General features: G+C 46.3%; 1 protein-coding gene across 5 annotated transcripts in view; it reads left to right on the plus strand.

Moving 5' to 3' along the window:
* Positions 1-12,822, plus strand: part of Ttc39a (tetratricopeptide repeat domain 39A) — a 49,192-nt gene that overhangs the window by 14,583 nt on the left and 21,787 nt on the right. For all 5 annotated transcript variants that reach the window (XM_048815413.1, XM_015485015.2, XM_048815415.1 and 2 more), the window contains exon 2: positions 5,503-5,607. In XM_048815413.1, the coding sequence (XP_048671370.1) occupies positions 5,543-5,607 (65 nt within the window). In that variant the 5' untranslated portion in view covers positions 5,503-5,542. The remainder of the gene's footprint in view (positions 1-5,502; positions 5,608-12,822) is intronic.

Below are 12,822 nucleotides of genomic sequence, written 5' to 3' on the forward strand. Positions count from 1 at the left end.
TTTTTTTTTTTTTTTTTTTTTTTTTTTTAAAGAGAGAGATGGGGGGAGAGAGAGAGAGAGAGAGAGAGAGAGAGAGAGAGAGAGAGAGAATTTTTTAATATTTATTTTTTAGTTTTCGGCGGACACAACATCTTTGTTTGTATGTGGTGCTGAGGATCGAACCTGGGCCACACGCGTGCCAGGCGAGCGCGCTACCACTTGAGCCACATCCCCAGCCCCCAGAATGCTTCTTGAGTGACTTCGCCTCCCTGCCCCACATCCACCTCACCCTGACTGAGGTTGGGATGGGAGCTTTTTAGCTGGGGCTGAGGATCTTCTAGCTACCCCACTCTGTCTCTGCCTATGAAGCACCAGGGTAGCAGACCAGGTGACAACAGATGGGAGGTGGGAGGCAAGAGGAGAGCAGGGAGGTGGCTCCAGGCTGCCTGATGCCCCCTTCCACTCTGTCCAGTTCCTATCTCATGTGGGCCTTAAGTGGATGGGATCTGAATGGGAAAGCCCCACCAAATTCCTGAAGTTGGTCACCAGCCCTGCTCCATTCTTCACCCAACCCTGTGCTTCCCTTGGCCACCTTCCTCACCTTCTCATCCTTGTCTCAGTGTTCCCAAGGAGATGGCCCCTCATCACAGACCCATCACCTGCTTACCTGAAGGTGCCCTAAAGGAGAGTGGCCTTGAAGACACAGCCTATGAGAAGGAGGGGCCTCTGTCACAGTCAGGCCAGGGGAAAGACTTGGAGCACTGAGATGCAGAAAGCATTTGTCTTTTCCCAGCTTCATGGGAGGGGCCAGACCTTGTTTCCGCTTCTGGGCCTTCCCTCCCTCTTATCTGTCAGTACAGATAAGAGTGCCTGCTAGCTGGAGGATTGAGTGAAATAATGCAGTCTCCAATTTAGATAAAACTTGAATGATATTCTCTTGGTGGTGGATGGTGTTAATGCTATTATTAAGTTAAGTGGGGCCAGTGTCCCTCTTTCCTGAGCTCCCCAGTCAGGCCCTGTCTCACCTCTCTATTTAGCTGCCTTTTTGGAGCCTCTGTCTTCCAGCCCTTTGAGACTGCTTAGCCCCCTAACTGCTGTACAGGTGTAGTGTCTCCAGCCCTTTTCGCACATTGTCCCTTCTTGCACTTCTTTCTCCGTCATATCTGCAACTCTGCACCATCTGTCCCAAATAGCTTTCTTGAGTGCCCCAGGCTGGGTTGGAGACCTCCTCTGGGCCTCTTCAGTTCCAGTGATCCCCATGATCATAGCCCTGATCAGGATGACTATCACTGTCTCCACCTGCACCTGTTGCTCCTACAGACTATGAGCTCAAGGGCAGGCCCAGGTCTGGGCCTTCTCTGTGTTCCCAGAGCCTAGCCCCACGCTTGGCCCAGAACAGGAGCTCAGTGGGTATTTATGGGAATGAAGGAAGGGGGAAATCATCTGGAGGAAGGAAAGTCACTGACCAGCCTCATTCCAGTTAAGCCAAAGAGGTGCCAGGGTTGCCAGGGGGACAGATATGCATCTCTGTACTGTTTGTCCCTCAGGCTGTGCATGGACAGGTGGGCAGAACCTCTTCTTGGTGGGGGATGGAGGGAGTAGGGTATGTGTGCATAAATGGGAGTTAGGCTCTTGGCTCTGGAATTAAGACATGGACATAAACCATAGCAATGGACTTGGTTCCCTGAGGCTGAACTGATATGCCTTGGCTCAGGAAGAAACTTGGGTTGGAACTCACATGTGGGTGTGTCACCTTGGACAAGTCACCTCTGAGTCTCTGTTTCCTCATTTGCAGTGTTCGTGTCTGTTTGGCGAAGGGAGCGGGGTGGTAATAATCCTATTGCACAGAGCATTTTGAGAGTTCAAGGAGAGAGTGCTGTTGAACATCCAGGGTAGTAGGTGCTCAGTGCCACCTTGTTGATTCATTCATCCAACAAAGCTGAATGGATTGAGCATTAGTTGGCAGGCTAGGCCCAGGGCACAAAGGAAGATAGACACATCTAGGCCTTGTGAGGAGAGGGCTGGGGCAGCTTAGGGTGGGACTTTTTAGACCATGAAAAGGAACTGGGTCTTTGCCTTGAGAGGATGGGGAACCAGTGAAGGATTTGAAGTCTAGGAGTGACATGGTCAGATCTGTGTTTTTTTTTTAAATATTTATTTTATAGTTGTAGTTGGACATAATAACTTTATTTCACTCATTTATTTTTTATGTGGTGCTGAGAATCGAACCCAGGGTCCTGCTCGTACGAGATGAGCGCTCTACCGCTGAGCCACAACTCCAGCCGTAGATCTGGTTTTTAAATGGACATATTTGGCTATAAAAAAGGGACAGATTCGAGGGAATAATGTTTCAAATATTCTGCCTCCAAAAAAACTACCTGGAGGATGGATGGGTTATACCAATCACCCTTTATGACACCTTCTGAGCTCCCTCAGTAGAAGCAGATCCACTCAATCCAAGAACAAAGAGGGAGCTAGAGTCAGGCTGGAAATGAAATGAAGCCACAGCAACCTTAGGGTCCTTGCAGATTCAGAAACCTAGACCTGTCAATGCCAACAGCCACACAAGGGATGGGAGATGAGGTCTTAAGCCTGCGCAGGTACAGAAGTATGAGGAATTAGCACATAGTCTTCCTCCCCTTCATAAATGTGGGACCCTAAGGCCTTCAGTCTCAGTGACTAGGAGGATGGGCCAGAAAAAAGATCATCCACCAGAAAAGGGAGACAACAGTTCTGGTGGGAAAAAAGGGTTCTCTAGAAAATTCTAAATATTCATCTGCCATGACACAAATGCTGGGTTTGAATGCATACCACTTTTGTGGTCCTAGAATTCATAAATTAGAAAAGTGACTTAAGTGGTCTCAGGGTGTCAGTGCCTCAGGGAACTTGGCTGGAGTAAATGGAAGTCCTTTTTGGAGGGATGTGCCCTTGTCCCAAGGTCCCTTTGACAATGATGAATTCATGTTTAAATTTTAAAATACACAAGGAAACAAGCCATTATGATCAGCAGATATCAGGAACAAATAGTAGTTTATCTGAGAGTCTTAAATGCTAGAATTATCAGATACAGAATATAAATAATTGTGCTTAAGAATTGTGGAGACATTAATGCCAGGTGTGGTGGCACATCCTTGTCATCCCAGCTGCTAGACAGACTGAGGCAGAATGATCAGGAATTCAAAACCAGCCTCAACAAAAAGTGCAACACTAAGCAAATCAGTGAGACCCTGTCTCTAAATAAAATGCAAAATAGGGCTGGGGATGTGGCTCAGTGGTCAAGTGCCCCTAGTTCAACCCCTAGTCCCTCCCCCCAACCCCCCCCCAAAAAAATTGTGGAGATGTTCAAACAGGCATAGTGATGCATGACTGTAATCCCAGCAATTCAGGAGGCTGAAGTAAGAGGATCTCAAGTTTGAGACCAGCCTCAGCAACTTAGTGAGACCCTGTCTCAAAATAAAAATAAAAAGAACTGGGAATGTGGCTCAGAATAAAGTACCACTGGATTCAATCCCCGGTACCCCCTCCCCCCAAAAATATATAGAAATTGAAGAAGAACTTGAAACAATAAGATAAACAGGTAACAAAATACTATCTAAAATATCCAAAACATACTTGAAAAAGAACCAAGAAGAATTTCTGGAAAGGAAAAATATAATAATCAACATGAAAAAAAATCAGTATCCTGGACAAATAACAAACAGATCAGACACACCTGAAGAAGGAAGTCGTGAAATGAAAGACCTAAAGAAAGTATTCAGAACCTAATAAGTCAAATGGATAATAAAGAAGCAAGTTGAGAGACATGAAATGTGGAATAAAAACTGTCTAGCTGAGGGGCCGGAATTGTGGCTCAGAGGTAGAGTGCTTGCCTAGAGTGTGTGAGGCACTGGATTCAATTCCATATAAAAATAAAAACAAATAAAATAAAGGTATTGTGTTCATCTACAACTAAAAAAGTATTTTTTAAAAATTTTAAAAAAGGGAGAAGGGGTAGGAAGTGATCGGAACAGACTTGGGTAAAGATGATAGAGACTTGGGCCAGAGGCCACTGGGCATGGAAAGGGGTAGGTAGGGTTTTTCTTGGTGGTGGTGGGGTACTAGGGACTTAACCCAGGGGCACTTAATCATTGAGCTGTATCCCTAGCCTGCTTTATTTTTTGAGACAAGATCTTCCTAAGTGCTTAGGACCTCCCTAAATTGCTGATGCTGCCCTCAGACTCACAGTCTCCCTGCCTCAGCCTCCCAAGTCTCTGGTATTACAAGGCTGGGGCATCATGCTGGACAAGAGGATGGTTTTGAGACATTTAGGTAGTATAGTTGATAGTGTTTAGTGATGTAGTGGATGATGGAGGCCTGTGAGAGGGGTGTGTCAAGGATAACTGTCAGATTTCTGGCTTGAGAAACTGGGCAGAGGTGTGTCACTTATTAAAATGGCAGAACTGAGGGAGAACATATTTGGGAGAATGAATGGGAGTTTAAACGGGACACATCTCATTTTGCCTGGGAAGATCTGATGTATGGAACAGGAAGCACTAGAATTGGGCCTCAAGGTATAGGTAGTTTACTTGGTGGAGAAGAGGTTTTCTCTTTACTATTTTTTTGGAAATAGGAATTCCCTTCAATTATATCACTGAGCTCCTTTCTGGAACCTTCCTTCACTCACAAGAGCCCTTGAGAAGAGGCATTCTCAAGATTATCAGTTAGACTTCTGGGATCTTTCTCATTTCACATCTTATTTTTTAGATGGGAATACTGAAGATCAGAAAAGTTAGGAATTTGTTTTCCTAGTTTTTTACTCCCCTTTTTTCTTTCATTCATTCACTTCACATATGCGTTAAAAGCCTACTTTGTGCCAGATCCTAAGTGCTGGGGATAGAGCAGTGATTAAAACTAAGATTCCTGTCTTTTAGTGCTTGTATTTTTGTGGAGAGAGAGAGACAGACAGACCATAAACACAAAAATATATCACATATGAGAGAAGATAAGGACCTCAGAGAAATGTGAGAAGTGGGGAGGGCGGGTATGTGGAAGGTGTCATTGGGAAGGTGAGACTGCAGTATGGAATGCCCCGGGCTGCTTTTACGGGTCTGCTGCCCTCCATGGCCCATTATGACAGTGTCTGGGGTTCTAGAGTGCAGGCCTGAGAGACAGGAGGAGGCCTGGAGAAGGAGGGACAGAAGTGGGACTTAGTGGGTGAGCTGCACCCCCCCAGGGGGGCAGCAGAGCCCAATGGGTCAAAAAGGCCACAAGGATTCCCACTGCTCTTGTGGAGGGTAAGATACATTTATTCCGAGGTCTTCTTGCTGTCTATTCTCAGCCCCTCCCCCACCCCTCCTGAAGATCTCAGATGTCACACACGCTTTTGCTCCTCCTCTCACCCTTGGAGACATTGAGAAGTGGGTCCAAATTGTCTCTTCATTCCAGTACAGAGTGGGCAGCCTGGAAGGGCTTGGGAAAGATATTCAAGGCTAACCAGAGAGGTAGTTGGCCAGGAGGAGCTGAGGCCCATCTCTCTCCCCTCAGGACTCCTGTGAGCAACCTCCATGAGGCCCTGGACCAGTGCATGACGGCCCTGGACCTGTTCCTCACCAACCAGTTCTCAGAAGCACTCAGCTACCTCAAACCCAGGTGAGCTTAAGCCCCAGTGGGGGTGAAGGGCAGAGCTGCGTGTGCACATGCGTGTGCAAATGTGTGTGTAGGGATGGGGCATGTTGGTCATGGAGAACCAGAGGTCTTGTATGAGAAGAACCTCATGTAACTCAATGCCTTCAGCTTTCTGGGTCACCGTGACCACTGAGAAGTCCCATAAAATGGCTCAGGCTCCCAGTCCCTCAGCCTTTGAGCAGCCACCATAGAGACCTCTCTAAGGTCGCTATGACTTATTCACTTCTTCCCACTTTACCTCTTATTCCTGCTGAGTCCATTGTGGCTTCTTCTCTCCATCGGCTTTGCTTATTTTCCCCGCAGTTGCCTACTTCAAGATCAGTAGGGTAATAATGAGCACTGATCTTTTAATCAATTTCCCCAGTGTTTGCTGCCTTATTTCTTGATAATATGTCTACACTGCTTTTTCTTATCATTTTTTTCTTTGTCTTTAAAACTGAGATATAATTCTCATTTCATGAAGGTCACCTTTTTTTTAAACTTCTGATCCCACACTTTGATTATATTCTTTATTTGCTGTTTCTCTCTCTTTTTTTTAAATGGTTCTTTTTAGTTATACAGAACAGTAGAATCCATTTTGATATTCATACAAGCATGGAATATATCTTTTGAAAGTCACCTTTTTTTACTTACTACTTTTTGAAAAATTTGTTCTAATTACTTATACATGACAAGCAGAATGCATTTCAACTCATAGTACACAGATGGAGCACAATTTTTCACTTCTCTGGTTGTACCCAAAGTAGAGTCACACTTTACACATTTATCCTTAACTCTACCAGTTGATCCTATCATGAGTTTTTCCCTATATGTCCAAATACCAAGTGAGCTCTCAGTCCCTGTTCTTCCTGGAAACCTGGATATACATGTCTCCTGGCCACCTCCCAGCTACCTGCCCCCCCAGGCTCCTGTTGCCTCTCTCCTGTTTCCTTGAACCCAGCTCGTTCTCTCACATATTCTACTGGATTTTTCCAGAATATGCCCTCTAGAAATTTCCTAACAAAGAGTTGCATGAACATAACATTTTTTTCTATCAGAAGTTTGAAGGTATCACTCCCCTGCTTTCTGTCATCTTCTGTCTCTCTGAATCCTAATTCTACTTTTCATGTGATCTTTTTTCCTTCTCTAGAAATGTTTAGGATCTTCCCTTTTATTCTTGAAAATCTGGGATTTCACAGTGATGTGCTAAAACAAAGGTCTTTTTTTATCCCATATTATTTTTTGGAGACTCAGTTCTAGGAAATTCCCTCTATATTCTGTTTCTCTTTCCTGACTTTATTTAGATCAATCCTCTTCTAAGGCTCTTATCTCCCGTTCCCCTTTCTGATTCTTTCTCGTTTTCTTCCTCCAATTTTTGGGAATTTCCTCAGTTTCATTATTAAGTCCTTCTATTGACTGCTTCTACAAGTACATGATAATTTTTTAGTATTCTGTATTGTTCTGTGGATCTTCTTTTTTTTTTTCCTATAACGTCTTATTCTTGATTTGTGGACCTGTTGTCTTCTTTATAGCTACATTTGGAATGTGAGGTTCCATATGACAGAGCCTGACATAGTAAGCTTTCTAACTTATCATTGTTGTTGTTATTATCACAGCTTATTATCCCTTTTCAAAATGCTCTATTCTTTTCCCAGGATCTTTATTCTTTTCATATGATCTTGGCTTCTCCAGTTTCCTGAATTCATTTAATGGTGGGAACCCTTCTCTCATGGGGTATTTTCTGAGATACCTGATGATCCCTAGTCATAGTTAACAGTAAATTCACTCAAAGGCCAGCTGGAAAACCTGTACCAAGTAGCCTTGTGATTGGTGAGATCTGGGAGAGAGCTGCTGGCCCCCAGATGTCAGCATCTGGTGTGGTCCAGTTTCCTGAAAAGAATCCTCCATTTCTAAGCCTGGACAGAGAACCCAGGGCTGCCTGAATTCTGAGGTGGGGGGAGGAGGCTGGGGTCCAATCATGTCATCTGCCTATTTTCCTTAATCTCCCTCTCTTCAGTCCTACGATATCCTCTATATTGCTATACCCAGTTCCCCAGATCCCAGGAAAGCCAATGCCCAGGCAGGCCCACTGGTTTCTACAAGTCCCCAAGCCTGATCTGTTCACTTTTTTAAAAATATTTATTTTTTGGTTGGGCACAATATCTTTATTTATTTATTTTTATGTGGTGCTGAGGATCGAACCCAGGGCTACCACTGAGCCACAATCCTAGCCCTCTGTTCACTTTTTCTGGAGTTGACTGGCTCATCATTCTGTTTTCTGGGCTCAGGGTCCCAGCTTCTGGGGTGTGGTGGGGGATCCAGGATGTGATGATCAGAATGAGTCTTTCTGGTAACTATTCCTCATTCTCACCCTCTGAGGGACTCAGGTGACCCAGTCATCTTGCTCCATTGTCCAGGTTTCCTTCCCAATAGTTTTTGTTTGTTTTTTGTTTTGAGGTACTAGGAGTTGAACCTAGGGATCCTCTACTACTGAGCTACATCTCTAGTCTTTTTTCCAATTTTTTATTTTGAGGTAAGCTCTTATAAAGTTGCTGAGGCCGGCCTTGAACTTGCAATCCTCCTCCCTCAGCCTCATGAATCTCTGGAATTACATCATGTGCCACTGCACCTAGCCCCTTCCCAACAGTTTTGGAAGGCTACTTGCTCTCAATTCCCTCCTGGTCATTTCCTGTCTCCCATTTCCTGGACCCCAGACCATAGCCACCTCCTGCACTGGAAATTGGCTATCTCAGGACTCTACTGCCACACACCAAACATTGACACTGGCCTTTCTCCTCATCCCCTGAGGCCTAGCGAACACCAGGTCACACCTTGGTTTAACTCTGGACTGTCCTGTAGACTTGGGGCCAACAGAACAGAATCAGAGCATAGGGGGAAAAAAAAACCCACTAAAATCACATGGCATGTTACACCCAGGCCCTCAATGAACCTACCAAAAGGTCCTGAGGAGGGATTTTTCCCTCCTCCTCTCCCTCACCTCAGGGAAGCACTCCAAAGACAAAACCCTCACTCTAAAGGAGGTACCCTAGAGAATCAGTCTTCCCAGGAGGCCCCTCTTACCTTGCATGTAGAGCAGGGTAGCCTCTGTGCCTCAGTGCTTTCCCACAGGTGATAGTATCAATAGCATGCTCTCCCTACCCTGCCTTGTGGCAACCAAAAATGTCTCCAAAATTGCCAGAAGTCCCCAGGGGAGCAAATTATGTCCCACCTGTGATAGCCAAAAAAAAAAAAAAAAAAAAAAAATCTTTAGAACTTGCCAGATGTCCTTGAGGGGCATGTTATGGGGGCAAAAAATACCTCAACACTGAGAACCACTGGTTTAGGGAAAATGATTCTTGCTAAAAAGCAGTCCTGGTCCCCATTTGTAACCTCTGAAGCTTCAGGAGAGGTTAGGATTCAATTTCACTGTCACATGTTGTCTTGTTTAATTGTCTGCCTTAGCTATAGGGGATGTTATCCCTCTTTTACTCCCAGGGGAAGTCACTATGTTTACCAAGTTCCCTTCCTACGTCTGTTCTGCTAATCTCTGGTACTTAGCTCTATGTCCGTCTCAAAGCATTGTCTCTGGAACATGGAGTCTACCCTGTTAATTTTTCTCGATAAATAAGTGATCATGGTTCATAAGTGGCAGAGCTGGGATTAAATTCAGGGCCACCTGGCCCATAGGCCCCACTCTGACCACTGTGCTCTCTTGGGTCTTGGCAGGGTGGAGGCGGTCACCTTGCATAGGAAGGCCTCATGCTGCCTCTCCACCAGGAGGAGTGAAGAGGTAGGAAAGGGTGTGCACAGATCTGCATGTGCCTGGGCACAGGAAGTTCAGGGTGCGTCCATGTGGACATCCTGGAATTTCTCCAAGAGAAAGGTCACTTGTTGAGACTCGAGACTAAGGGGTCAGGTCCCAGCAGGGGAATAGTGAAACCAACCATAAGCTTGCTGAGAGCTACACAGGGACCCCAACTCATGTGGGGGTCAGGAAGGCTTTGGTGCCAGCTGTATAATTTCTTTCTTTTCCATTTTTTTTTTTTTTTTTGTGTGTGTGCATGCCCACGCACTGGAGATTAAATCTAGGAGCACTTTATCACTGAGCCACATCCCCAGCCCTCTTATTTTATTTTTTATTTTGAGACAAGGTCTTGTTAAATTGCTTAGGGCCTCACTATATTGCTGAGGTTGACCGGGAACTTGAAATTCTCCTGCCTCAGCCTCCTGAGTTGCTGGGATTACAGATGTGAGCCAATGTGTTATCTTTTATTTTTTTATTTTGAGACAGGGACTTCCTAAATAGCCTTGAACTTGGAATTTTTCTGCTTCAATCTCTTCAATCTTTCGAGCTGTTAGCTTATAGGTGTGTGCCCAGCAAGATGCCTAATTTTCAGACCCCATTGCAAAATGAAAATGTGGGGTCATTTAGCTCCAAATTAAGAATTTTGAACTGGGCACAGTGGCATATGCCTATAATCCCATGGCTTCTGAGGCTGAGGCAGGAGGATCCTTGAGTTCAGAGCCAGCTTCAGCAACTTAATGAGGCCCTGTCTCTAAACAAAATACAAAAAGGGATGGGGACAAGGCTCAGCAATTAAGAGCCCCTGGGTTCAATCCCTGGTACCCCAAAAAAAAAAAAAAAAAAAAAAAAAGAATTTTGAGGCAGTGATAACAGAGAATTAAACCAAACATAGGACCTTTTTAGGTACAATGCTCTGTGCAGCAGCACAGATCAAATGCCTGTGAAACTGGCTTCAAACAGCTTTCTTGAAGAAGTGACATGTAAACTTCTGGGCTGGATGAGAGGGAATAGCCTGTGCATGAACCTACAGTGAATGAGGCTCTGGTGTATTTGAGGGTGGAGACCCTCAACCTGGCTGGAGTGGGAAGAGCTACGGCAGGTACTAGTAGGGAAGGGTCCCAGCAGTCTGAGGGAAGGTGAATGGGATGTACAGTCCCCTGGAAGCAGCTTGTCTTGAGAGGAGGTCAGTGAGGTGAATTTTGAGAAGACCAAGGTGAGGGACTAGGAAGTGGGAGCTCTGATGAGGAGGGAGTAGAGATAAGGTGAGGTAGAGGGCTGTGTCTGCCTTCAGACATACTTGGAAAGTGAGGCCCTAGGCTGGGACTAGAGTTGGGGGCCCAGGAAGGAGCAGTGGAGGTTGGGTCAGGATGAGAAGGCCCAGATGGTGGAAGCAAGGGCCGTCATGATGGCTGATAAGGCCTAATTGTTGGGTGCAAGCCAGGAAGGAAGAACTTGAGGCTACCTCAAGTGGCCAAGGGGTCCCCAGTCACAGCATCCTGCTCTGTTGATGGCTCTTCCAGCACCCTCCCCATCTTGATAACTGCTCTGGGCCCTGGAAGGTGGGATCCCAGTGGGCATTGTTTGGCAGAGCTGGGTTCAGCGCAGCTGTGTGGGACCTAGATTCTATGTGTGCAAATAAAAACATGTGGAGTACATACTGAGGTTTGGGGGTTGTCCTACCTTTGTATATGAGTTTTCAGTGTTGATCAGAGTTAGGGGGCTTCCAGATGATAGGCTGAGACAGGGCTAGGATTCTAGCCACAGATGCATGTTGGGGCCTTGGAACTCAGACTAGAAATTCTACTTTGCCTGCCAGCTACACAGGTGGGGCTGTCCCTCCTTCTGGGCCAAGTACCATACTGGGCTCAGCAGGGAAGCTGGACAGGTGGTGCTGATTCCTGGGACTGAGACCTGTGGAAGAAGAGGAAGGGAGAGGCTAGGTCCTGAGTTAGATAGGTCTGAAGAAGGGTTTTATTGTGGGGCATCAGGGGGTTGGGTGTCTGTGTTGCTTGGGAAGCCCCTCATCCAGGAGAGGGCTGGGAATTAACCTTGACCCTAGCAGGACACAGAGGAGCTCAATTTACTGAGCATAGACATTGTGGCCCCTGACCTGGGTGTCACTCAAAAAATACAATAACCCTTGGACAGAAGAGTTATTGTATTCATTTTACAGAGGAAAAACTTGAGACTTAGAGAAACTGTGAGGTTTACCAGAATCATACAGCTGGTAACTGGCAAAGCTGAAACTCCATTCTGTGTCTAAGGGATTCTGAAGTCTAAGTTTGGCCCCACTTCAGGCAGCCATTTTTCCACAAACTGCTATCCCCAGAGGAAGCCTGATGAGGTGTCTTGAGGACAGGCAGGGATTGAGAGGGGTCCTCCAGCTTTTTGTTTCCTTCAGGAATCTTTGACTCTCAAGGAGCCTAACACCCAAGAGTCACTCAGAAGTATTAAAAAAAAAGCAACTCAATCTACAGATGTTTCATGAACGAGAAAGGAAGACGGTTAGAGTCACATGATTTTACGATAAAACTGTCTATAAACCTTAGTCATCTCTCTCTCCTGTGAAGTTCCCAGCATAAGCCTGGCACTGAGGAGTTTTGTAAATAATTGACAAGGGCACGTGGGGAAGCAGCAACACTGCTGCTGTGCCAGGCAAGCAGCTCCCTCCTGTCAGTCCCAAGGGCCACAGGGCCCAGGCCAGCCAGCATCATTGCCCCCTTTTGCAGAACAGCCACCAAGGCCCAAACTGGCATAGTTCCCATGCCTCCTTGCCCTCTGCCCTCTCCATATGTTAGGCTAAATGCCACCCCACTCCTGCCCAAACACACGTCTTTGGGAAAGCCCAGGGCTGTGGAGGAGCAGGGAGGCAGGAGGCAAAGGTTGAGGACAGAGGTGAGTCACATCCAAGCTCTGTCCCTGAGGTGCTCATAGTCTTTGGAGATGGCTGAGTCTATGCTGATGACAGTTCAGTGTGGCCTGTGCCTGGTCATAGGCACACAGTCCCTGAGGAAGAGCCCTGGATTCCCAGGAGGCTTGGAGGCAGGGGAGGGGCATCTCAGGGCACAGGAGCCATGAGGAGGAGAGCATGGGGTTTTCTCAGGGAAGGTCTGGATGGTTCATTGAGGCCAATGGTGCAATATTCATTGTAGCCAGACCATGGAGGGGTGGAGCTTGTTTCCAGTGGAACTGGGATGTTAAACCAGGGGCTAGTGGTCAGATGATGGGACAAAGGGATCGAGAGCACAGCTATCAAGGGGGTTGGAAATGAGAGCTAGCCCAGGGTTGGGGCTTGGGGATAGAAGGGATCTTGGGAACAGATAGGACCAGGGATTGCCTGCTGGAGGTGAGGGCAGAAACAAGAGGCGGGCCCAGGTTTGGGGAAGGGCAGCTTT

This window comes from Marmota marmota, unplaced genomic scaffold (genome assembly GCF_001458135.2).
Source record: "Marmota marmota marmota unplaced genomic scaffold, marMar, whole genome shotgun sequence".
Taxonomy (NCBI): Eukaryota; Metazoa; Chordata; class Mammalia; order Rodentia; family Sciuridae; genus Marmota; species Marmota marmota.